Raw genomic sequence first — 26657 nt, 5'->3', positions numbered from 1 at the left:
CAATACGCAGCGCGTGGAGTGAACATGATGACTTTATTAAATAAAGCACAACACGAGAAAACAAAACAAATGACGATACGTGAAGTCCTCTGACACCGACAGAAACATAGAAACACTGGAACAATAACCCACAAAGCAAAGGAGAAAACACACAGAATATATATGGCTCCCAATCAGAGATAACGAGCCGACAGCTGACACTCGTTACCTCCGATTGGGAGTCATATGACTAAACAAGCACAAAACCCAAACATAGAAATGAAACAACTAGATCCCCAACATAGAAATACCCTCAAACAAACGAAAATGAACAACCCTGGCTCAAATATCAAAGTCTATGGAGCCAGAGTGTCACAGTACCCCCCCCTAAAGGTGCGAACTCCGGGCGCACCAACATCAGGACTAGGGGAGGGTCTGGGTGGGCGTCTGTCCACGGTGGCGGCTATGGCCCCGGTCGTGATCCCCACCCCACCACAGTCACAACCTGCTTCGGTAGCCTCCTCCCAATGACCACCCTCCAACTAACCCCACCTGGACTAAGGGGCAACACCGGACTAAGGGGCAGCATCGGCCTAAGGGGCAGCACCGGGATAAGGGGCAGCACCGGGACAAGGGGCAGCACCGGGCTAAGGGGCAGCACCGGACTAAGGGGCAGCACCGGACTACGGGGCAGTACCGGACTAAGGGGCAGTACCGGACTAAGGGGCAGTACCAGGCTAAGGGACAGCACCAGGATAAGGGACAGCACCAGGATAAGGAGCAACACCGAGCTAAGGGGCAGCACCTGACTAAATGGCGGATCCTGGCTGGCTGGCTCTGGCGGATCCTGGCTGGCTGGCGGATCCTGGCTGGACGGCTCTGACGGATCCCGGCTGGACGGCTCTGGCGGATCCCGGCTGGACGGCTCTGGCGGATCCTGGCTGGATGGCTCTGGCGGATCCTGGCTGGACGGCTCATGGCTGGCTGACGGATCTGGCTGCTCATGGCTGGCTAACGGATCTGGCTGCTCATGGCTGGCTGACGGATCTGGCTGCTCATGGCTGGCTGACGGATCTGGCTGCTCATGGCTGGCTGACGGATCTGGCTGCTCATGGCTGGCTGACGGATCTGGCTGCTCATGGCTGGCTGACGGATCTGGCTGCTCATGGCTGGCTGACGGATCTGGCTGCTCATGGCTGGCTGACGGATCTGGCTGCTCATGGCCGACTGACGGATCTGGCTGCTCATGGCCGACTGACGGATCTGGCTGATCCTGTCTGGCGGAAGGCTCTGGCTGATCCTGTCTGGCAGAAGGCTCTAGCTGATCCTGTCTGGCAGAAGGCTCTGGCTGATCCTGTCTGGCGGAAGGCTCTGGCTGATCCTGTCTGGCGGAAGGCTCTGGCTGATCCTGTCTGGCGGACGGCTCTAGCGGCTCCGGTCTGGCGGACGGCTCTGATGGCTCATGGCAGACGGGCGGCTTTGCCGGCTTTGGGCAGACGGGCAGTTCAGGCCCCGTTGGGCAGACGGCAGACTCTGGCCGTCTGAGGCGCATCGTAGGCCTGGTGCGTGGTGCCGGAACAGGAGGTACCGGGCTGAGGACACGCATCTCAGGGCTAGTGCGGGGAGAAGCAACAGGGCATGCTGGACCCTGGGGACGCACCGTAGGCCTGATGCGTGGTGCCGGAACTGGAGGTACCGGGCTGAGGACACGCATCTCAGGGCTAGTGCGGGAAGCAGCAACAGGGCATGCTTGGCCCTGGGGACGCACCGCAGGCCTGATGCGTGGTGCCGGAACTGGAGGTACCGGGCTGAGGACACGCATCTCAGGGCTAGTGCGGGGAGTCGGAACAGGGCATGCTGGACCCTGGGGACTCCCATAACGCCTAGTGCGGGGAGCCGGAACAGGGCATGCTGGACCCTGGGGACTCACCTCACGCCTAGTGCGGAGAGCAGGAACAGGCCGGGCTGGGCTGGCGACGCGCACCGTATCCCTGGTGCGAGTGGCCGGAGCAGGCCGGGCCGGGCTGGCGAAGCGCACCGTATCCCTGGTGCGTGGAGTAGGAACAGGCCGGGCTGGGCTGGCGAAGCGCACCGTATCCCTGGTGCGTGGAGTAGGAACAGGCCGGGCTGAGCTGGCGACGCGCACCGTATCCCTGGTGCGAGTGGCCGGAACAGGCCGGGCCAGGCTGGCGACGCGCACCGCATCCCTGGTGCGAGTGGCCGGAATAGGCCGGACCGGACTGGCGTAGCACACCGTGGACCTGGTGCTTGGAGTAGGAACAGGCCGGTCCGTACCGGGAACACACACCACTGGCCTCAACCGAGGATCAGGAACGGGCCGGACCGGACTGGCAACACACATCAGTCCTTCACGCCGTGCCACACACACTTCCCTCCTTCCACTCGCCAATGGCTCCCGTACTCCGTTAGCCTTCTCTCCTTTTCTCCCTGTGGCAGCCTCCTGCTGCCCAGCTGCCCAAGCCATGTGCCCCCCCCCAAAAATTACTTGGGGTTGCCTCTCGTCCTTCCGACGAAAAACCTGCTGCCGCCGTTGCTCCTCTCGTCGTCGCCTCTCCACCGTCTCGCTCCATGGTCGGCGATCCATACCGTCCAGGATCTCCTCCCAAGTCCAGGACCCTTTACCGTCCAACAGTTCCTCCCATGTCCAGACCCTTTGCTCCTGGACGCGCTGCTTGGTCCTTTTATGGTGGGTTATTCTGTCACGATCGTCTAAAGGAGCGGACCAATACGCAGCGCGTGGAGTGAACATGATGACTTTATTAAATAAAGCACAACACGAGAAAACAAAACAAAAGACGATACGTGAAGTCCTCTGACACCGACAGAAACATAGAAACACTGGAACAATAACCCACAAAACAAAGGAGAAAACACACAGAATATATATGGCTCCCAATCGGAGGTAACGAGTGTCAGCTGTCGGCTCGTTATCTCTGATTGGGAGCCATATATATTCTGTGTGTTTTCTCCTTTGTTTTGTGGGTTATTGTTCCAGTGTTTCTATGTTTCTGTCGGTGTCAGAGGACTTCACGTATCGTCTTTTGTTTTGTTTTCTCGTGTTGTGCTTTATTTAATAAAGTCATCATGTTCACTCCACGCGCTGCGTATTGGTCCGCTCCTTTAGACGATCGTGACAACTGGCTATGAAACGCCACAGTGAGGACACATACATAGCCAATAGAAGAATAAAAGTGTTTGTTATTTCTCCCACTGCAGTCAGTTAATTATGAATTCTGTAATAAACATGATTCTATGAGGTGAATATCAATGAATCTTCCTCTGGATGCTCAGTCATCATTATGGAGAGAGCTGAGACCTGTGCGACGCCAATTATGTAACGGTGGTGCAGCACAGAGGCAATGAATGACTTTAATAGGCCAATAAGCATGCACAAATGCATACACACACAGGAATGGAAAATACCATAAAGATCAATGTATCAAAATGAACTAGAATATACTTGTATTTCGTAATGTATTCAATTAAAATACATGTATTTTGTAATTTACAACACAAAAATACATTTGCAAGTAGCCGGCCCGAACAGCAACAACATTCTCAGTAACGGTTACAAAAACGTTTTACTTGCTATGACTGTGATACAGTATGTTGTTGTTTATCTAACTTAGTTGAGCAAGTCACTCTGGATAAGAGTGTCTGCTAAATGACCAAATTGTAAATGTATATATGAAAATGAACTGCAAAGCACACTGGGTATTATTATTGGCCTTGTTTCAGGGCGGAGCTCAGCATGCTTTGCAATTGTTCATTTCTACATATACATTTATATTTAGTTAGTTTAGCAGACGCTCTTATCACACGATAGTGCTATCAGACTTTTGATACCAATACAGGGTGAAAGAGGGGGTCACAAAATGTGAACAACTATTTTTTTTAAATGGTATAGAAAAAAAATGGTATTTTGAAAATACAAATTACAGTATTTTGACAATACAAATTACAGTATTTTGAAAATATCACTACACACACACACACACACACACACACACACACACAGCTTATACAGTGCCTAGTGAAAGTCTACACACCCCTTGCACAGTCTTAATTAGATCGTAAAAGGGAAGAAAGGCGATTTTTTTTCTCGATTGATGTACACAACCTACTTCACATTTTCAATGTGAAATAAAAATTATAGAACATTTTCCATATTTTGATTGCGTACACTGTGAATTTGACAGTAGCTCACAGGTATCTCAACGGCAAGTAAATGTCTGTATTTCATATTACAGTACACTTACTGTAATATCATACGGTATTAAAGAAAGTACTGTGTAATGACACACAGTACAATACCGTACCAAATAGGTGAAGTATTTAGACATTACAATATATATTAATGAATATTCAGTGTTTTATATCACTTGCACTTCTAGAGGCCTTCCAGAGTGGCAGTAACTACAGGACACACCATAATGGCTTTCCTAGGTGTTGAGTGTTCCTGAATGGTCTAATCTCAGTCCTGATTTAAATCTACTTGAAAATCTGGGTTTGAATATTGAATATTGCTGTCATGACTCCCAAACAAATGTAATGAGCTTGAGCAATTTTGACAAAAACAATGGATAAATGTTGCCCTAAAGAGTTGTGCAAATTTGGTAAAATCGTATTCAAAATGATTCAGCTCTGTAATGGCTGCCAAAGGTGCTTCCACCAAGTATTAACTCTGGGGTGTGAAGACATATGCAATCAAGACCTCTTTCATTATCTTATTTGTAATTAATTTGGAGATGTTTTATACTTTTTCTCTCACTTTGAAAGTGTGGAGTAGGTTGTGTAAATCAAAAAAAAAAAATCTAATTCATTCCCTTTTTAGATTGAATTTTAAAGGCAGCAAAATGTGAAGACCGTGCAAGGGGTGTGTAGACTTTCACTAGCGACTGAATGTTAACTCTTAGACGTTAAGTCCCCTATATAAGGGACTTTGAGCGGTTCTGGACTGGTTCCAACCGATATTTCTGTGTACAGCACGCTCTTTGAACGGCACAACATCAATTGCCTTAAACTACCTAAAAGTGCTGCTTGTCCCAATACTTATGCGCTAATGCAATCGGATATTTGCATAGGGAGCGACACATTTTCTGGCCTATCCGGACAAAGGAACGATTTCCTGTACTTGTGAAGTCTAGCAGATGCAACAATAGTAGTTTAATCTCGCAGTGATGTTCTCAGGGGGATTTATAGCTCTCAACAGATTTACTTTTCAAATAAATGTATGGAATTGAAAGACAGATGGACGAAATCGTGCTTAAGGTTGTAACCAGTCTGCACACATTTGAATGCTGTCTCTGTACCGCTCAGTGGACTTTTAGGAGAAAAGTCTCTCTGTCGTCAGTTATATGAAATAATGCCAATATTGTGCTGTCACTAAGTATGATCATATTATTTTACAGTTATAAGAAAGGTGAAATCGTATAGTAAGTCATTTATAATTTGATTGTTACTATATTTAGAAAGCATTTAAATCAGTTCAAGCCCTATTGCCCCACTTTTGTTGAATAGGAAAAATTATCTGATATGCTTTTTCATATTTTCATAATATTTGTACAATGTACTTGAGCTTGTGTCCTCAAAAGTGAGTACACCTCAGCAATTTATAACTATTTTGACCAGAAAGGTGAGTTCCAGATCTTTCTAAAACTATGCAACATTACCAGTTGTTGTTTATGGCCATCTAATGGAAAATAATTACATTTTGGCATGTCTTTTTTACCCCCTTTTTCATGATTACGATCTTGTCTCATCACTGCAACTCACCTCAGGAGAGGCAAAGGTCGAGTCATGCGTCCTCCGAAACATGACCCGCTAAGCCATGCTTCTTAACAACCGCTTGCTTAACCCATAAGGCAGCTGCACCAATGTGTCAGAGAAAACACTGTTCAACATACGACCAAAGTCAGCCTGCAGGTGCCCAGCCTGCCACATGGAGTTGCTAGAGCACAATGAGCCAAGTAAAGCCCCGCCGGCCAAACCCTCCTCTAACCCGGACGACGCTGGGCCGATACGACATGCACCACCCTATGGGGCTCCCAGTCACGGCCGGTTGTGACATAGCCCGGGATCGAACCCCAGGCTGTAGTGATGGCGCAACACTGCGATGCAGTGCCTTAGACCGCTGCGCCACTCGGGAGGCCACATTTGGGTATGTCTATTTGGCGAAAATCTAAATTTTGCCGTATCATTCAAGAGGGTTTACACCTATCCAGGCGATCTGAGATCTGGCATACGTCTGCAATGTAGTCAGCCTGGAATGTGACCATAGTTTAGGATCATGGCGGAGTCTTCTCTCTAGCATTTTAGATATTGATCTCCATACTATGTATACTATGATAGATATCAATAGGGCTATTATAGCATAGTGATTGACTGTTGTTTATTGAGAATAGCTCTTTACAATGGTCTGAGGTGATACTAAAGAACTGTAATGACAGTGGTTCCATCCCAAATGGCACCATATTCCCTATATAGTGCACTACTTTTGATCAGAGCCCTATGGGTCCTATATAGGGCACTATATAGGGAATAGGGTACCATTTGGGACACATATTTATTCAGTTGATGTGTTTACCTACAACCAGAACACAATGCCAATTTCTCGGTTGATTAAAACCCATAAATAAAACCGTAGTCTAAATTGTGAGGATTATTATTTTCTAGCTAAAGAGAGAAAACAGGCGTTTGGTGAAAAATAATGACATACATTTTGACACTGACAAACAAACTCCCTCTGCCTGTATTATTTCAGTAAAACTAATTTACTCCTGGCCTAGATTTCCAATTTCTTCATCATTCTATTTTGACGGAAACAGACTTCCTGAATAACATAATGCATTATAATAACAACGTAACGTAATCACAGAGAGAAGGAGAGAAAGAGACAGAGAGAGAAATAGACAGAGGGAGAGACAGAGGGAGCGGGAGAGAGAGAGAGAGAAGGAGAGAGAGAGAGAGAGAGAGACAGAGAAGGAGAGAGAGAGAGAGAGAGAGAGAGAGAGAGAGAGAAATAGACAGAGGGAGAGACAGAGGGAGCGGGAGAGAGAGAGAGAGAAGGAGAGAGAGAGAGAGAGAGACAGAAAAGGAGAGAGAGAGAGAGAGAGAGACAGAGAAGGAGAGAGAGAGATACGAGAGAGCGAGAGTGACGTACATAACACAGCTTGTTGTTCTGTTATGGAGGATTATATTCACACACACACACACACACACACACACACACACACACACACACACACACACACACACACACACACACACACACACACACACACACACACACACACACACACACACACACACACACACACACACACACACAGGGCCTCAGGCCTACTGGGTAGCATGTGTTCATTAAAGCAGACCTGTTCCACTGGGCCTCTCCAGGATAACACAACCCCCTTTGAGGTCGTGGTGATTGCAGGCAGGCAGGCTCTGGCATTTGGTCGGACACAATAAACATGTTCCTGATGGTAATCAGTCCCACAGGGGGTGATCAGTCAGCGGATGGATGGAGACCGTGGAGGGATAGAGGTCCTGTGGTCTTCATAGACCCCCAGTCCAATCCTGTCAATATCAATGAGTTTTAGAGTGTATTAAAAGAGATCGCACTGTATCGAAATACATTCAGATCAAGTTTTTGTCGCCTTCTCTCGTTCCTTCTTTCCCTCTACCCTAATGTGAATGTGTATTCCTCTTATTCCACTCTCCTCTTTCACTCTCTCACCCCTTTTTACCCATTCCCCTCTCTCCCGTATTCCTCGGTCTCCACTCCTCACTGCACCAGTCCCTGTGTGCCCCTCTTTCGCCCCATGTTCCATCCATCCAAGAATGAGTAATCGGGTTTGCTTCACCGTGGTAACCACGCTCTATTTTAAGGAGGCGATACATAATTAAGACAGACTGGACCTGGAGGGAGAGAGTCACAGGAGAGAGAGAGGATGTGTGTGCGTGTGTGTGTGCGTGTGTGTGTGTGTGTTTGTGTGTGTGTGCATGTGCGCTTATGTGTGTCCTGTTTGAAAAAACGATTCAAATTTCTACACATTCACTTCATTGCATGTGTTAATATTATGTTGTATGTCCGATGTTTGTATGCCGTTGTAATGATATCATTTATCGTAGAAGAAGGTAAGCTATTTACTTTTCATAGGTTGCATAACACCAAAATGCATGTGGAGTTAATATTCGAGGACCTACAAACGCGCACACACACGCGCACACACACACACACACACACACACACACACATACACATACACTCACACACACACACAGGTGTGAAGGTGCTGAAGGATATCCCACCTGCTTGGTGCCTGCAGGTGATGGCTAATGAGCTCACCCTTCAGATTCCTCTGCAGGAGAGCTATGTGTGTGTTTGTGTGTGTTTGTGTGTGTTTGTGTGTGTGCACACGTGTCTGCGTGTTAATCTCTCTCCTCCACTCCCTTCACACACATCTCCCCACTACTTATATGGATCAGAGTCCTTTTTCTCCACTTTGTCGTGCGAATCAAAAGATATTCCAAGGACACTCACAGCTTCTGACACAATGTGCTTGTTGATTAGATATGAGCTGGTCCTGAAGCGATTGAAGATTGAAGCGATTGAAGATGCATGAGGCTCTCTCTCATGCATATCCCACCCCCCTTCTCTCTCTCTGTCTCTCTCTCTCCCACTCCCTCTCCATCTTACTGCAGGATCTCCACTGACTCGCATTCTCCCAAGCTGCAGATCCGGAGCCACAGCTACCTGCGGGCGGTGAGTGAGGTTTCCATCAATAGAAGCCTGGACAGCTTGGACCCAGCAGGGCTGCTGGCCTCGCCCAAATTCCGCTCGCGAAACGAGAGCTACATGAGAGCCATGAGCACCATCAGCCAGGTTGGTGCCCCTAGGGGCGCATACCTCCCCCCTGTCCCATCCCCTAACTGTCTCCTGTCTTTACTTACTCCCAACGGTAGCAGAGGGGAGGAAACAACCCAAATCAACCATTGAAAAAGCCCAAATCAAGTCCAAACCAACCCCAAACCAAAACCAATCCAACCCCAAACCAGCCCCAAATCAATCATCAAACAACCATCCAGCAACCATCCCATCTGAGCGGCTAATTAAACCAAACCATCTCCAAACATTTGGGTGTTGTTTTCTTCAGGTCTGATGATCAGAGTGAAATTCAAAGCACTAATTAGACTAGAGGAAATACAGCCCGCCCTTTCCCTGATCCCCCATCATCCTGTCTGTGTGTCTGTAGACTCCAATGACATACATAGAGAAATATTCCAATTAGGCTTTCTCATTAGAGCTGAAACAGGACTGCTTTCATTTTCAACAGCCAGGACTGCACATGGACTGCAGGATTGTCCGGAGTACTGGAGGCTGGTAATGGGAGAATGGCTCATTGTAATGGCTGGATGGAATAAACAGAATGGTACCAAACATATGGAAGGAAGCCATGTGTTTGATGTGTTTGATACCGTTCCATTCACTTAATTCTAGCCACCACTGGTCCTTAGCAGATCAGCTAATTCCTATTGCTCTGTATCGTGTAATACAACATACATTGTTTCCTGCTAGCATACAATACAACAGTACAACAGATGGTTAATTCTCATAGCACACCTTGGAAAACGAGCATGATGTATGTCTCTCGCCACAGTAATGCTTCACAGACGTTGTTTAAAAGCAATTACAGCTGTGTACACCGGTGGCACGCTTGATAAAGTAGGCCTTATGCATTTGCTCATATATCCTTGTGTTACAGAGCTAAGCAAACAAGTATTCTGAAACACCCAAAGTGGTTCTTCAATCTGAATATTTGTGATTTAAGAGAGCGTTGTGAAAACACTTTGTGGGGTTTCAGTGCATGTCAAACGCTCCATCAAATCACACACAAAAACATTTTTATTTGCAGACTCTCTCATACAATTGTCTTGTAATCAATAGGCAATTGTAACCTGTAACACACCTCGTTCAACCTCCTCAGGACTTTAAAAGGCCCCACAAACCGCCGACCCAGCTTCCGGCAGGGCAGGCGGAGGGGCAGGTTTCTGGTCGAGAGCCAGACCCAATCTCCCGGTGCGAACACCGGTCCCTCACTGCGGTGGAGATCGGCGCTCGTCTTCTGTTGACGGATGGCCCGCTGCAGATGGACGTGAGCAGCGTTCCACATCTCCTCCGAGCGCCGCACCCACTCATCCACCGCAGGGGCCTCGATCTGGCTCTGATGGCAAGGTGCCAGAGCCGGCTGGTATCCTAAAACACACTGGAACGGAGTTAGTTTGGTGGAGGAGTGGTGGAGAGAGTTCTGTGCCATCTCGGCCCAGGGAACATACCTCGCCCACTCCTCCGGCCGGCCCTGGCAATATGACCTCAGAAACCTACCCACATCCTGGTTCACACGTTCGACCTGCCCATTGCTCTCCGGGTGGTACCCCGAGGTAAGGCTAACCGAAACCCCCAAGCGCTCCATGAAAGCTCTCCAGACTCTGGAGGTAAATTGGGGGCCTCGATCAGACACTATATCCTCGGGTACCCCGTAATGCCGGAAGACGTGGGTGAATAGTGCCTCAGCGGTCTGTAGGGCAGTAGGGAGACCCGGCATGGGAAGGAGACGACAGGCCTTCGAGAACCGATCCACAACGACCAGGATGGTGGTATTCCCCTGTGAGGGGGGAAGGTCTGTAACAAAATCCACCGAGAGGTGAGACCAGGGTCGTTGTGGAACGGGCAGGGGTTGTAACTTTCCCCTGGGCAAGTGTCTGGGCGCCTTACACTGGGCACACACCGAGCAGGAGGAGACATAAACCCTCACCCCAAAATGAGAAAAGGGTGTTGAGCCCCCTCAAGCCAATGCCTCCACACCTTTAGGGCCTGTACCACGGCTAACAGCTCCCTGTCCCCTACGTCATAATTTCGCTCCGCCGGACTGAGCTTTTTCGAGTAAAAGGCACAGGGGCGGAGTTTAGGTGGCGTGCTGGACCGTTGCGAGATAACGGCTCCGATACCGGCTTCTGACGCGTCCACCTCCACTTGGAATGGTAAAGCGGGATCCGGGTGCACCAGCACCGGCGCCGAAGTAAACAGGTCCTTCAGTCTCCCAAAAGCCCTGTCCGCTTCAACTGACCACCGCAAGCGCACCGGACCCCCCTTCAGAAGGGACGTGATGGGAGCTGCCACCTGTCCAAAACCCCGGATAAACCTCCGGTAGTAATTCGCAAAGCCCAAGAACTACTGCACCTCTTTAACTGTGGTTGGGGTTTGCCAATTACGCACGGCTGACACACGGTCAACCTCCATCTTCACCCCTGACGCAGACAACTGATAACCCAAAAAGGAGACCGACTCCTGGAAAAACAGACATTTCTCTGCCTTGACATACAGGTCGTGCTCCAACAGTCTCCTCAATACTCGGCGCACCAGGGCTACATGCTCGGCTCGGGTAGAACTGTACACCAGAATATCGTCTATATACACGACCACCCCCTGTCCCTGCATGTCCCGGCAAATCTCATCTACAAAGGATTGGAAGACTGACGGAGCATTCATTAAACCGTATGGCATGACGAGATACTCGTAATGACCCGAGGTGGTACTAAATGCTGTCTTCCATTCATCGCCCTCCCTAATGCGCACCAAGTTGTAGGCGCTCCTGAGGTCCAATTTTGTGAAGAACCTTGCCCCGTGTAATGACTCCGTCATAGTCGCAATCAGAGGGAGTGGATAACTGTATTTTACAGTAATCTGATTGAGACCACGGTAATCAATACACGGGCGCAAACCTCCATCTTTCTTCTTCACAAAAAAGAAGCTCGAGGACGCGGGGGAAGTGGAGGGCCGTATGTATCCCTGTCTCAGAGACTCAGCTATGTATGTCTCCATAGCTCTCTTCTCCTCTTGCGACAACGGATACACATGGCTCCGCGGGAGCGCAGCTCCTGCCTGGAGATCTATCGCACAATCTCCCTGTCTATGAGGTGGAAATCGACTGCCAGATCCTCATACTCGGGGGGAATGTGCAATGCGGGCACTTGGTTTGGACTCTCCACCGAGGTCGCCCCCACGGAAACACCCAGACATCGCCCCCCACACTGGGCAGACCACCCCTTAAGAGCCCTCTCTCGCCACGAAATAGTGGGATCATGAGTAATCAACCAGGGAAGCCCCAGCACCACCGGATACGCAGGAGAGTCAATCAGATATAGCTGAATCGTCTCCTCATGACCCCCCTGCGTCTCCATCCTAAGTGGCGCTGTGACCTCCCTAATCAACCCCGATCCCAACGGACGGCTATCTAGGGCATGTACAGGGAAGGGATCTTTAACAGGAAGGAGAGGAATCCCTAACTCTTTACAAAACTTACGATCTACAAAATTCCCAGCCGCGCCTGAATCTACTAGCGCCTTTTGCTGGGAACGAGGTGCAACCTGTAAAAAACAAACAGGTATGGTTATGTGCACGACAGAGAGCTCTGGGTAAGTGGGGCGCCTACTCACCAGGAAGGACTCTCCAGCGCGTGGCCTGCCGTCTCGTCCCTCAGGAGACCCTCCCCAGCACCTGGCCGCGGTGTGTCCTCCACGGCCACAGTTGGTGCAGGGGACGGCCCCCCTCGAACTCCCTCTCCTCCGTTGTCTAGCGCCAGCCCCCCCGAGCTCCATGGGACTCGACTCGGAGGTGCTGGAGGGTGGAATGGGCGACCCCCCCCCAGGGCGTCCACGGGTGGCCAGCAGGGTGTCTAGGCGAATTGCCATGTCCACCAGTTGGTCAAAGGTGAGAGTGGTGTCCCTGCATGCCAACTCTCTACGGACGTCCTCCCTGAGGCTGCAGCGAAAGTGGTCAATGAGGGCCCGCTCATTCCACCCTGCATCAACCGCTAGAGTCCGGAACTCCAGTGCAAAATCTTGGGTACTCCTCATCCCCTGCCGGAGGTAGAACAGACGCTCCCGAGAATTCCGCATATGTGATAGTAGCGGCGTCTATCCTCCTCCATTCGGCGTTGGCCCATTCCAACGCCTTGCCGGTGAGACAGGAGATGAGGGCGGAAACGCTCTCGTATCCCGAGGGCACCGGGTGTACTGTGGCTAGGTAAAGTTCGACTTGTAGAAGGAAACCCTGACACCCGGCAGCGGTACCATCATACGCCCTCGGGAGCGAGAGCCGAATCCCACTGGGTTCCGGAAGTTGAACAGGCGGACTGGCTGTTGGCGATGGTGCGATGGGTGGATGCGTGGGAGCCCCACCGGTCTCCCATCTACGGAGGGTCTCCACCACCCCCTCGAGAGAGTTCCCAATCCAGCTGATCTTTTGATCCTGTCCGCGAAGGCGCTCCTCGATTGCCTCAACAGATGAGGCTGCTCCTGCTGATTCCATGGTGGTGTGTAATTCTGTCAAGGCTGAGCATAGATGTGGTGCAGAAATCAAGCGCAGGACAACAGAGGCTCTTCAACAGTCTTTAGTGAGGATCAAACAATACAAAAAGACTCAAGGCAAAATCCCAGCCGGAGGGCAAGCGAAACAATTACGCACACAGGAAACAGTGCGTAACCCAAACTGCGCACACAGTGCGGACACTCTCTCCAAACAAAACAGAACGAGAGAGAACAAACTGACGCCTAGCTGACACGAAACAATTACACACAACAAATGACAAAACCTAAGAGAACTTATAGGGCACATAATCAACACTAACAAAGAACAGGTGTACAAACAGACCAAACCAAACGAACATCGAAACATAGAACGGTGGCAGCTAGTACTCCGGAGACGACGACCGCCGAAGCCTGCCCGAACAAGGAGGAGAAGCAGCCTCGGCCGAAACCGTGACAACAATTCAATGATTAAGAAATGCAAATTATTTATAGCCTAAATATTGATTGATAATAAGGGCCTGTGGAGAATATTCTTTGTGGAATTCCACCTTCGTTTTTTCAATGCTTTATTTGGACAGATTAGAAACTGAGAAGGACTGAAAGTGGGACAGGTGGAAGCAGGAATTGAACCCCTGACCTCTTGGGTAGTAAGATGGTACATTTCATTGGAATTTCATTGAAATGTTACACACTCAACCACACAGCAACACTGTATTTTTTTTAAAAGATTCTGGGGTGAATTGAAATGGACAAAAAACAACAACATGTACTTAATCAAAATGAATGCAAGGTAATTTAAATGATTTGTTAATTTCACTTTATAAAAAAATGTAAGAATAAATCCAACTTAATATGTTGCTCAAAATGTAAGTATATTTTATGAGGGTAACCAAAAATTTAAAATTGAGTGATTGAACTCATTGGGAGTCTGGTTTTAATCTCCTTGCACTTCCTATCTTGCCACGTGGCTCTGTTTTTAAAGGATTATGGGTAATTATAATGTTTTACACAATGTTGTGTGCATGTTTGAAGAAAGACAAGTATACTTCTATATTAATATTAAGCAGTTTGTTGCACCATGAGATGTAATGGATCATGATGAACAGATATCAAAACCGTCAGGAAAATGACGTTCAATGATGAGATGACCCATTCCCACATTTCCAATTTCTGATGGTAGCGGCAAATACAGTATCCTGCAATGCTTGTTCTAAAACCTCTAGTTAATGTTGGTGGATTGAGCACTGTGCTCAGCAATGCCTGCCAAAATGGGTTAAACTGGCAAATTATCAGATACATAAATCAATTTTAAACATTCAAATATTCCAGAAACACCATAATAGTATTAAGAAGCTTAGAGAGAGGAAACAACACCAAAAGAGAAGGTATCTAATTCTGCACTAAACAGAACTCGAAACACCAAAACAATGTTTTCAACCTTTTCCAGTAGGGATCCCAGTCCCTGGCAAGTTGTTACTCAACACTTGATTAAGTGGTGTTACAACACACCATGTAATGTTTCAAAACATTTCAGGATGAGGTGTTTCAATACTCCAGCAAAGTTAAGGTTTCGTCTCCTTCAAGTTGGTGGCTCAGTTGCCACTAGTTTTGGTGTTACAAAGCACTTAATTCTAACAATGTATCCCAGAAATAAGATGTTACAGTGTGTGTGATGGAGAGTGAGTACTGGTCCTGTCCTCACTTATTTGGAGTGACAGGAGGATGGGGGCATCTCTGGCTGGAGCTCCAGCGATGTGGCCCTCCAGGGGCCTCCAGGGGCCCACAGGGAGAGGCACAGAGCCCTCAGGCATCCTAGCCTCCCTCCCTGCTCCAGCCTCTCCAGATCCAGCCCAGCTCATACACGCACACGCGCACACGCACACACACACACACACACTAGGGATGTTAACGGTTAATTGGTTAGCTGCCGAAAATTCATTTGACCTGTCATGCTTATCAGGCTATAGGTTAATTTGCATAATTTTGTGGAATGAAATTGGCATGTGGGTATTTTCGTTAGTCGTCATGCATTTGATTTATCACACGCTCACAGCAACAGACCCTAGTTTGAGAAGCAGAATAGCCTACCACCTGTCAGATATTGCGAGAGCAGATCCTCAAAAAGCCTGTAGGCTACTGGAGTGAAACCTGCTTTTGTAAGCCCAGTCATTGCACAACAAATTCTAAATGTAATCGTGTGTTAAAAACTTTGGTGGCCATGATTAGAAAGGAGCTTTGCAATGTGAGTTTGAGGCAGTATAACGGTAGCTAACACACTTTTGTACATTGCACTGTTCCATACATTTGACCTTATTTTAGCGCACCAAAAATGTAATACTTCCAGGTCAACTGTAATATGAATACCATTGTAAAGCACAATTTCTCCCCTTTCCAGGAAAATCAATGATGAGACCTTCATGCTGCTCGTCACTGTATGATTGAAGAAAGCAATGGAGCTCCGCCGGGTCTTTTTAAAATGGCGGGTGGGGAAGCGAAAGCTACTGCGTCATAGTGAAAGGGGGAGATATGTCGTGTGGGGAACCAGCTTTTTTCACCCGATTTGTCCAACTTATCACCTCTAAAATGTAAATAAAACACTATAAAGAGTTTATATAATGTCTCATTACATACCTATTTGAAGGTTTGTGTCGAATTTGAATACGATCTCTAGGGCGGCGCTAAATTTATCTTCACAATTAAACTGTGGGTGTCACGGTTTTTGAGAGTCATGATGGCTCGCAGTGATTATGCAAAACATTTACAATTGATTAAATTAACTATTGATGCACTCACGAGTAATTAACTTTACACTCACCATTGATAATTTCTTGTTTTTAATCTGCGAGAGAAGAGCTACACCTGGTGGAAAGAGGCTGTACGGCACAGAATGTCCACTTTAATGTACAGCGTCTGGGGGGTCAGTTTTTTCAACTTTTCTCCAATACTGTTGGACCATTACCATGTCAATCAACGCTGAATCGAAACTTAGTTCACACCCTAGATTTTGATGCCAACACAGTCGCTACAGTCCCATTAGTTTTCATTGCAGCCTCGTTTGAATGCCGCGGTTGCCCACATATGTACGGAACGGAGTTAGCTACCGTTAATTGTTTGAAACCTGAACGTTTTACTTTACTTCAAATAATGAGGCATGTCTTACCTTGCTTCAAAGTAGCCTTGCGAAAATCCATCCATAGAAACGTGGAGGCAATTATTTTATATAGACTTCCTCATGCCATTAACCAGCATTTCTCTCCTGTCCTATAGGTTTTCATATTAACTTTATTTCGTTGTTGAGAAGCCAAAGGCACAATCCTAGTCATATTAGCAACCCATCATAGTAGTTGCTATTATATTCCCCCCCTTTCTAAGTTTCTAACAGAGATTTTCATCTCTGTCACATATGGAACTGCTCGCATGAGGTGCGCAGTTTATAACTGTTTTCCGCTAATTGCATTTGGGCAAATGTTTGAAAATGACGTTTCATTAGCTGCTTCATTACAGGTGTTGCATGTTTCAATTAAGCTCAATTAAGCTCTTAATGAAAAATGTTCGGTCCTTGTATGCATGCATAGTATCAGAGAGGAAGAGGCGAAGCGAGAGGTTTCACTGGGCTTATTTTGGGCCTAAGCTTGTCGCCTGCCTTCCCGCCTTGGGACGACTCCCATTGTTAGGGCAGAAACATAAGCAACTCATCATTATATACAGATCTCTGATAGTATTTTCTGTTGGTCACATCATTTTACTGTTATGAAAAAATTTAACTGTTTGTTGACCGGTTAATGAGGGTCAGTTATTCGGCAGCAAAATTGACCGAAATGTGTATCTTTAACACACACAGTATTGTTTAACTAACCTTGTGGGGACACACTCAAAATCCTAATTTCCCTAACCTTAACCTAACCCAAACCCTTACCCTAACCCTCACCCTAACCTTAACCCCAAAACCTAACCTTAACCATAAACCTAACCCTAACTGCTAAACTTAACCTTTAACCCTTAATCCTAATTTTAACCCTTACACTAATTCTAACCTTAACCCTAAACCCCCAGAAATAGCCTTTTTCCTTGTGGGGGCCGACAAAATGTCCCCAGTTGGTCCCCAACATTTTTTTTACCATGTCCACACACACACACACACACAAAAACATGTCTACACACACACACACACACACACACACACACACACACACACACAGGCCTTTAGTGTGAGGCAGGCAGCATGGGAACCAACTGTCAGCCACAGTGACTTCTACAAAAAGCCCAGCCAGACTGCAGCATACGGGAAGAGAATGGGAAAGCACTCAGGCTCCTGTGTCTGTGTCTGTCTGTGTGTGTGTGTGCGCGCGCACTGTAAAAAAAAGGGGAAAAAAAGATGTTGCAATAGGATTGGGACTTTGCTCAACAAAATAGCATTAAAGTTGATTCAACGTAAAATTGTAAGGCAACAGCTGTAATATTATTGTGAGTTTGCTCAACATTTTGGCTTATAGCTGAACAAACATTCTCAAGTTGAATTGTGTGTTCACTCAACTTTGAACTTTAGGTTGAGTGAACATACAATTCAACCTGAAAATGTATTCTACCTTATTTGCTTATTTCCCAGTGTACCTTGCCTTTATAGTGAATTGTAGATACCACACATGACTGTATTTGTTAGTGACAGACACATGGTTGTTGTATTCAACAGCTTTCAATCATATAGCCTTCACGAAGTGAGTGTCTAAGTGAATATGTCATCTTTAATAATGTAACTCTTAATGACATTACATATTATAAGGCCTTTCTTTGTTGGCTTAGTTACACCCTAATGCAGTGGTACAAAACTCCTGGTTTACAGGTCACATCAAGCCTGCAAGTCACATTATGCTGGCTTGCAAAGTGATGTGTAATTACTATTGAAATCCAGCCAGAGTGGGGATATCCAACAATTAGAACTTTGTAGGAGACATTGAATTTTGAGACTACCCCATAAACATATTTTTACATTTTAGTAGACACACTTATCCAGAGCGACTAACAGGAGCAATTGGGGTTAAGTGCCTCACTCAAGAGCACATTGACAGATTTATTTCTTCACCTAGTCATCTTAGGGATTCAAACCAGCAACCTTTCGGTTACTGGCCCAATGCTGTTAACCGCTAGGCTACCTGACGCCCTATGAACTGCAGCAGCCATCTCAGTATCTCAGATTGGATTAATTTAGAAAAATGCATGTTGTTTGTGTAGCATAAGATAAATCAACCAACCAAAGTACATGCAAAAACACAGGTACTGAAACAAATAATTAAGAAAATCAACCTGCAATAGAGCATGCTGGGAAATATGATAATGATGGTAGTGGTTTTTAATGGTTTTGAGCAAGCATGAATTTGTAAATTTACTCAACAAGCTTGTTCAAATTCAACTCGCATAATAACGCTGACTAAGCCATTGGTTAAGTTTGCTTTTTTACAATGCAGATGCACTTGAGCATGCATGCGTATGCGTCACTGAGAGATTGTGAGTGTGTCTTAGACAGTGTGTATGTGTGGTCACACCATAGCCTTAGACTGAATGACAGAAGGCCCAGAAGACTCATAGCTCTAATAGCTCTTTTCCTATCTATGAAATTATATATTTACCACCACACAAGCTTTCTTCCTATCTATCACATTGTATATCGACCACACATGTTCTGCAGCCCTCTCTCTCCAATCACATGCCCCCAATCCAACATATTTGTCTCAAGCACCCAGGCACAGTCTTCCTCCCTCCTCTCCTTCATATCCTGCTAAACCCCCAGTCACAATTCTCCCAAGTACCCAACATCTCCCATACACCCTTTTTTTCTCCTCCTTCCATGCAAGTCTATTAGGCTAGAAGAATAACAGAATAACACCTTAGAGACTTTTGGTTTCTGTGGAGTCCTGTAGTGGACTATGAAGACAATACAACCACTACACACCCTTTCCCTTAGCTTAGTTCTCCAATGTTGCGACACTTATTTTGACGAGTTGTGAATCTTCCCTCCTGTAGACATGGAGAAACACACACACTTCCTATGTGTTTTGCCAACACACCCCTAAAGCACTGCACTTGGATGGCCCGTGAACTTTTACCCCACAACTTTCCTCCCCTCTGCACTAAGTACTTTTTCGGATTGTTTTGTACATTACTTTGTGTCTTTTGGATTCTTCAAAATCCCTGAATATACTTTAAACCCTTGTATACAAGGCTCCACTCTGGTGAAGTGTGGGGCGTCATGCTAGCGTAGGTCTCTCTAACCTGTGTTTCCCGTTTGCCCCCCCCCCCCCCCTTGGGCCGGTCTGTATGTGGTGTGTGCACGCGCGCGTGTGTGTGTGTGTGTGTGTGTGTGTGTGTGTGTGTGTGTGTGTGTGTGTGTGTTGCCCCCTGCAGGTGAGCGAGGTGGAGGTAAACGGGCAGATCGAGGCAGTGTGTGAGTCCGTCTTCAGTGAGATGGAGTCCCAGGCGGTGGATGCCCTGGACCTCCCAATGTCAGGCTGCTTCCGTATGCGCAGCCATAGCTACGTCCGTGCCATCGAGAAGGGTTCCTGCTCCCAAGACGAGGAGGACAGGGGCATGGTGGGGGGCAACATGAGGGCTATCTCACCCCCTCGGACCACCACCACCGTTAGGACGATCCAGAGCAGCACAGGTCAGTCACACACACACACACACACACACACACACACACACACACACACTGGACACACACTATGGGCCAAAGCGATACGGCTAAAACTTTAGCTACCTAGCAGTACAACTCCGACTCTAGGTACAACACATACAGTATTGAAACCATGCATACGTACAGTATGTGTCCATATTTGCATATGTAATATTTACAATATACAGTGGGGTCTGGAATTATTGGATCCCTTGATAAAGATGAGCAAAAAATATGCCAAAAAAATAGAGAAATTATATAATTTGATACTAATACAATTGCTCATGTATTATACATAGACATGTATATAATGTATTATGTAAGTACTACTGTACTGCTAATGTAAAGGGACATTAATTGTAAATACACTGACAGCTTAGTCCATACAGTACATCTTTAATACTGTAGAAAGCTCAGTGGTGGGCAGAGGAGTTGTGATTGCAAAGGGCTCACACGCACACACACACACACACACACACACACACCCCTGAGCCTCAGAACATCTCGTTATAAATATTAGATCCCCTCTGTGCAGAACTGTCTGTATCTCTACTGGGCCTACCTTTAAGAGATTGTTCCTGCTGATCGAAGTCTGTATTCGGCCCTTATTTCAGCGCTCTGCCTCTCGTCCAGTAAAGCATTGAACTAGAACATTAGTGAATGGGCTGCATGTAGTATTGATGTTGAGTGGTGTTGGCATTCCGAGTTTACTTCCATAAAAATTCACCATCTTCTCTGACTTGCATTGTAGCCATGCTGAGTCAGAGCTTGAGCGCATTAATCTCTCTCTCCCCCTCCCACCCTTCTCTTCCCTCTCACTCTTTCCATCTCCTTCTCCCCCGTCCCCCTCTCTCTCTCTCTCTCTCTCTTTGTTTAATTATCCCGATTAAAAGGCAGTTCTTTCTTCCACCCAGCCAACGAGGTTACAGTCAGCTAATTAAAACTATTTAGCGCAAATTGTAAGGATGGCAAAACCTGTTCAGTAAAGTTAAAGGCAATCCTCGGGATTCAGAGCAAACATTCATTTAGTGCCATTTAAAATTCTGCTCTGTTGATTCCCGTTTCCCTCCCAAGGCAGCGGAGGATAACAATGTATTTTACTCTCCCTTCTATTGAAGTCAGTGGGAAGTGTATGAGGTAAGGTCATCTGGAGATTCGCCACGTGTTTGTATAAAATAAACACACAATTATAAGGCGGTGAAGGCCGGAGGAGGCATTTGATGTTTGCGTTTCTTGTTTGGGTAATATTGATCTCTGTGAGGAGAGATTTGTGATAGAGGGCAGCGCCTCCCAGACTCTAGTAGGTTGCATCCCAAATGGCACCCTATTCCCTACATAGTGCCCTGCATTACTTTTGAGTAGTGCACTATATAGGGAACAAGGTGCCATTCGGGAACACAGAGCTCTAGTCACAGAGGAAGAGGAGGCGAGGGGGAACAGAGAATAATGGACATCATTCATCACATCAAGTGCTTTTGGCACAAACTCTACTGCTGGTGGGCTAGGCCAGACGTCTGGGCTGGTCTGGTCTGGGAGCAGGAGACAGATAAAACATTTTCAAATACAGGTGGAGATGTAATTTTGCTTGTCATGCAGACACAAACACACACACACACTTATGTGCACACACACACACACACATTTGTGTGTGCACACACACAGACATACACATTATTTAGTTTCAGTTTTAGTGTTAGGGACAGAAAGCATGCGTGGGAGGCTAGGAGCCATTGGTGTTGTATAGTTTTGTGTGTTTTTGGGGATGTCACTTCTTGCAACTGGAGGGCAGTAATACCTAAGGTGATGGGTCAGGTCATAGGTTATCTTAGGTTTTAAGTCAATCTCAATGTGACTTGGATTTAAAAGGAAAAACGTTGAGACTGGTTCAACAAATGCAATGCTTTTTATCTTTAGTAGTACGTATGAAGAATCAAGTTAGCTACCCAGACGATTTTTCCCTGTTAGCTACTGAAAGCTAGTGATAGTGATGAACAAGCTAGGCATATCTGAAACATCGCCATCTCCTGGCTGCTTTTACCCGCCAGATTCAACAGCTTGAAAACCCCCCAACAGCTTGAAAACTCTCCCAAAAGCTTGAAAACCTCCCCAACAGCTTGAAAACCCTCCCAACAGCTTGAAAACCCTCCCAACAGCTTGAAAACCTCCACAATAGCTTGAAAACCTCCCCAACAGCTTGAGAAAAAAATTAAAAAGCTTGAAAACTAAAACTGAACATAATACATTAAGGGTTTCATTATATTTTAGTTAGTTTTGGAGTCAAAGATAATAGTTTCGGTGTAGTTTCAGTTTTTCAAACATATTTGTTAATTCATTTTTTTCGTAATTATTTTTCATTTTAGTTTCAGTTTTAGTTTACTATAATAACTCTGCTCCACACACACACACACACACACACACACACACACACACACACACACACACACACACACACACACACACAGACACACAACCATCCCCCAACACCCCTCACACACACACAGACACACAACCATCACCCAACACCCCTCACACACACACAGACACACAACCATCCCCCAACACCCCTCACACACACACAGACACACAACCATCCCCCAACACCCCTCACACACACACAGACAGATACACACACACTCCTCTGCCCCCTATCGTAGGAGCTGCCTGGAAGTCGATCAATATTAATTTGCTGAGGATGTAAAGGCAACACCGTCCTGCCCCAGACAAACAGACAGACAGCATGTCGTTGGTAGCTGGGAGCTGAGGGATGACTGGCGGCAGCAGCAACAGCTGTTGGCCATTTAATTCACATACATTTAGGCGAGCCAAATTGAGTCATGTGATCATGTGATCATGTGATAACTGGAAATATATGGTGAGCCTTGAGCTCTTCATTAAAAAGCGGTATAGTTTGTTATCGACGAGAGCCTTTGGTTGTAGCAGTGCTCAGTACTTTGATTGGTTTGTGGTGGTAAACTGTGATTTGATTGGCTGTGTGTCTAAGTCTGGTAGACCCCTTAATTCATTGCAGGGAATTCTGGGTCGATCTAAGTTGAACACGTCTCCATAGAGAGAGGGAGAATGAGAGAAAGCGAGGAGCGAGGTAGAGGGTGTGGTGTCAGTCATAACATTATTAAGCACTAAAAAGCCAGACGCAGTAGGGGATTGGCCCAGATTACTGTCATGGTGCTGGCACTTCGTAATTCATCACATCCTCACCTCTCCCCTCCTAAGTCCTTGCTCACGTTAAATCATTGTCTGCTTCTTTTTCCTCCTTTCTCACTCTCTCTTCACAGACGCAGGCAAGGGGGCAGGGCACGTATGCACGCACGTATGCACTAGCTCATGGCCACACACACACAGGTTGCAGGGGGTGCCATGGTGTGAAGCAGCCTGCATGCAGCCCCTGCAGGTTCAGAGATAAGATAGCAGACTAATCTCCCCACTGAATGACATGAATGCTAAATTTATTTTTATTTTTTATTTTATTTCACCTTTATTTAACCAGGTAAACCAGTTGAGAACAAGTTCTCATTTACAACTGCGACCTGGCCAAGATAAAGCAAAGCAGTGCGATAAAAACAACAACACAGAGTTACAAAAAACAAAACAAAGTCAAAAATACAACAGAAATACATATATATACAGTGTGTGCAAATGTAGCAAGTTATGGAGGTAAGGCAATAAATAGGCTATAGTGCAAAATAATTACAATTAGTATTAACACTGGAATGATAGATGTGCAAGAGATGATGTGCAAATAGAGATACTGGGGTACAAATGAGCAAAATAAATAACAATATAGGGATGAGGTAGTTGGGCGGGCTAATTTCAGATGGGCTGTGTACAGGTGCAGTGATCGGTAAGGTGCTCTGACAACTGATGCTTAAAGTTAGTGAGGGAGATAAGTGTCTCCAGCTTCAGAGATTTTTGCAATTTGTTCCAGTCATTGGCAGCAGAGAACTGGAAGGAATGGCGGCCAAAGGAGGTGTTGGCTTTGGGGATGACCAGTGAGATATACCTGCTGGAGCGCAGACTACGGGTGGGTGTTGCTATGGTGACCAATGAGCTAAGATAAGGCGGGGATTTGCCTAGCAGTGATTTATAGATGGCCTGGAGCCAGTGGGTTTGGCGACGAATATGTAGTGAGGACCAGCCAACAAGAGCGTAAAGGTCACAGTGGTGGGTAGTATATGGGGCTTTGGAGACAAAACGGATGGCACTGTGATAGACTACATCCAATTTGCTGAGTAGAGTGTTGGAGGCTATTTTGTAAATGACATCGCCGAAGTCAAGGATCGGTAGGATAGTCAGTTTTACGAGGGCATGTTTGGCAGCATGAGTGAAGGAGGCTTTGTTGCGAAATAGGAAACCGATTCTAGATTTAACTTTGGATTGGAGATTCTTAATGTGAGTCTGGAAGGAGAGTTTACAGTCTAACCAGACACCTAGATACAGTGGGGAAAAAAAGTATTTAGTCAGCCACCAATTGTGCAAGTTCTCCCACTTAAAAAGATGAGAGAGGCCTGTAATTTTCATCATAGGTACACGTCAACTATGACAGACAAATTGAGAGATTCTTTTCTCCAGAAAATCACATTGTAGGATTTTTAATGAATTTATTTGCAAATTATGGTGGAAAATAAGTATTTGGTCACCTACAAACAAGCAAGATTTCTGTCTCTCACAGACCTGTAACAACTTCTTTAAGAGGCTCCTCTGTCCTCCACTCGTTACCTGTATTAATGGCACCTGTTTGAACTTGTTATCAGTATAAAAGACACCTGTCCACAACCTCAAACAGTCACACTCCAAACTCCACTATGGCCAAGACCAAAGAGCTGTCAAAGGACACCAGAAACAAAATTGTAGACCTGCACCAGGCTGGGAAGACTGATGTCCAGGCCCGTCTGAAGTTTGCTAGAGTGCATCCAGAAGAGGATTGGGAGAATGTCATATGGTCAGATGAAACCAAAATATAACTTTTTGGTAAAAACTCAACTCGTCGTGTTTGGAGGACAAAGAATGCTGAGTTGCATCCAAAGAACACCATACCTACTGTGAAGCATGGGAGTGAAAACATCATACTTTGGGGCTGTTTTTCTGCAAAGGGACCAGGACGACTGATCCGTGTAAAGGAAAGAATGAATGGGGCCATGTATCGTGAGATTTTGAGTGAAAACCTCCTTCCATCAGCAAGGGCATTGAAGATGAAACGTGGCTGGGTCTTTCAGCATGACAATGATCCCAAACACACCGCCCGGGCAACGAAGGAGTGGCTTCGTAAGAAGCATTTCAAGGTCCTGGAGTCTCCAGATCTCAACCCCATAGAAAATCTTTGGAGGGAGTTGAAAGTCTGTGTTGCCCAGCGACAGCCCCAAAACATCACTGCTCTAGAGGAGATCTGCATGGAGGAATGGGCCAAAATACCAGCAACAGTGTGTGAAAACCTTGTGAAGACTTACAGAAAACGTTTGACCTGTGTCATTGCCAACAAAGGGTATATAAGAAAGTATTGAGAAACTTTTGTTATTGACCAAATACTTATTTTCCACCATAATTTGTAAATAAATTCATTAAAAATCCTACAATGTGATTTTCTGGATTCTTTTTCCTAATTTTGTCTGTCATAGTTGACGTGTACCTATGATGAAAATTACAGGCTTCTCTCATCTTTTTAAGTGGGAGAACTTGCACAATTGGTGGCTGACTAAATACTTTTTTCCCCCACTGTATTTGTAGTTGTCCACATACTCTAGGTCAGACCCGTCGAGAGTAGTGATTCTAGTCGGGTGGGCGGTTGCAAGCAGCGTTCGGTTGAAGAGCATGCATTTAGTTTTACTAGTGTTTAAGAGCAGTTGGAGGATACTGAAGGAGTGTTGTATGGCATTGAAGCTCGTTTGGAGGTTTGTTACCACAGTGTCCAATGAAGGGCCAGATGTATACAAAATGGTGTCGTCTGCGTAGAGGTGGATCTGAGAGTCACCAGCAGCAAGAGCGACGTCATTGATATACACAGAGAAAAGAGTCGGCCCAAGAATTTAACCCTGTGGCACCCCCATAGAGACTGCCATAGGTCCAGACAACAGGCCCTCCGATTTGACACATTGAACTCTATCTGAGAAGTAGTTGGTGAACCAGGCGAGGCAGTCATTTGAGAAACCAAGGCTATTTAGTCTGCCAATAAGAATGCGGTGGTTGACAGAGTCGAAAGCCTTGGCCAGGTCAATGAAAACGGCTGCACAGTACTGTCTATTATCGATCGCGGTTATAATATCGTTTAGGACCTTGAGCGTGGCTGAAGTGCACCCATGACCAGCTCGGCAAACCGGATTGCATAGCGGAGATGGTACGGTGGGATTCGAAATGGTCGGTGATCTGTTTGTTGACTTGGCTTTCAAAAACTTTTGAAAGGCAGGGCAGGATGGATATGGGTCTGTAACAGTTTGGATCTAGAGTGTCACCCCCTTTGAAGAGGGGGATGACCGCGACAGCTTTCCAATCTCTGGGGATCTCAGACGTTACGAAAGAGAGATTGAACAGGCTAGTAATAGGGGTTGCGACAATTTCGGCGGCTAGTTTTAGAAAGAAAGGGTCCAGATTGTCTAGCCCAGATGATTTG

The 26657-nt window shown here is 46.3% G+C and overlaps 1 protein-coding gene across 1 annotated transcript in view; it reads left to right on the top strand.

The window, feature by feature from the left end:
• Positions 1 to 26657, top strand: part of LOC311138579 (disks large-associated protein 1-like) — a gene marked incomplete at both ends in the record, with an annotated part of 123847 nt that overhangs the window by 30726 nt on the left and 66464 nt on the right. The window contains 2 exons of the mRNA XM_084173328.1: positions 8704 to 8884; positions 19768 to 20026. Of these exons, the coding sequence (XP_084029454.1) occupies positions 8704 to 8884; positions 19768 to 20026 (440 nt within the window). The remainder of the gene's footprint in view (positions 1 to 8703; positions 8885 to 19767; positions 20027 to 26657) is intronic.

Source organism: Coregonus lavaretus, assembly GCF_964263955.1.
Source record: "Coregonus lavaretus genome assembly, chromosome: 2".
Lineage (NCBI taxonomy): Eukaryota > Metazoa > Chordata > Actinopteri > Salmoniformes > Salmonidae > Coregonus > Coregonus lavaretus.
The sequence above is the reverse complement of the archived record's forward strand: the minus strand, read 5'-3'. Positions and strand labels throughout refer to the sequence as shown.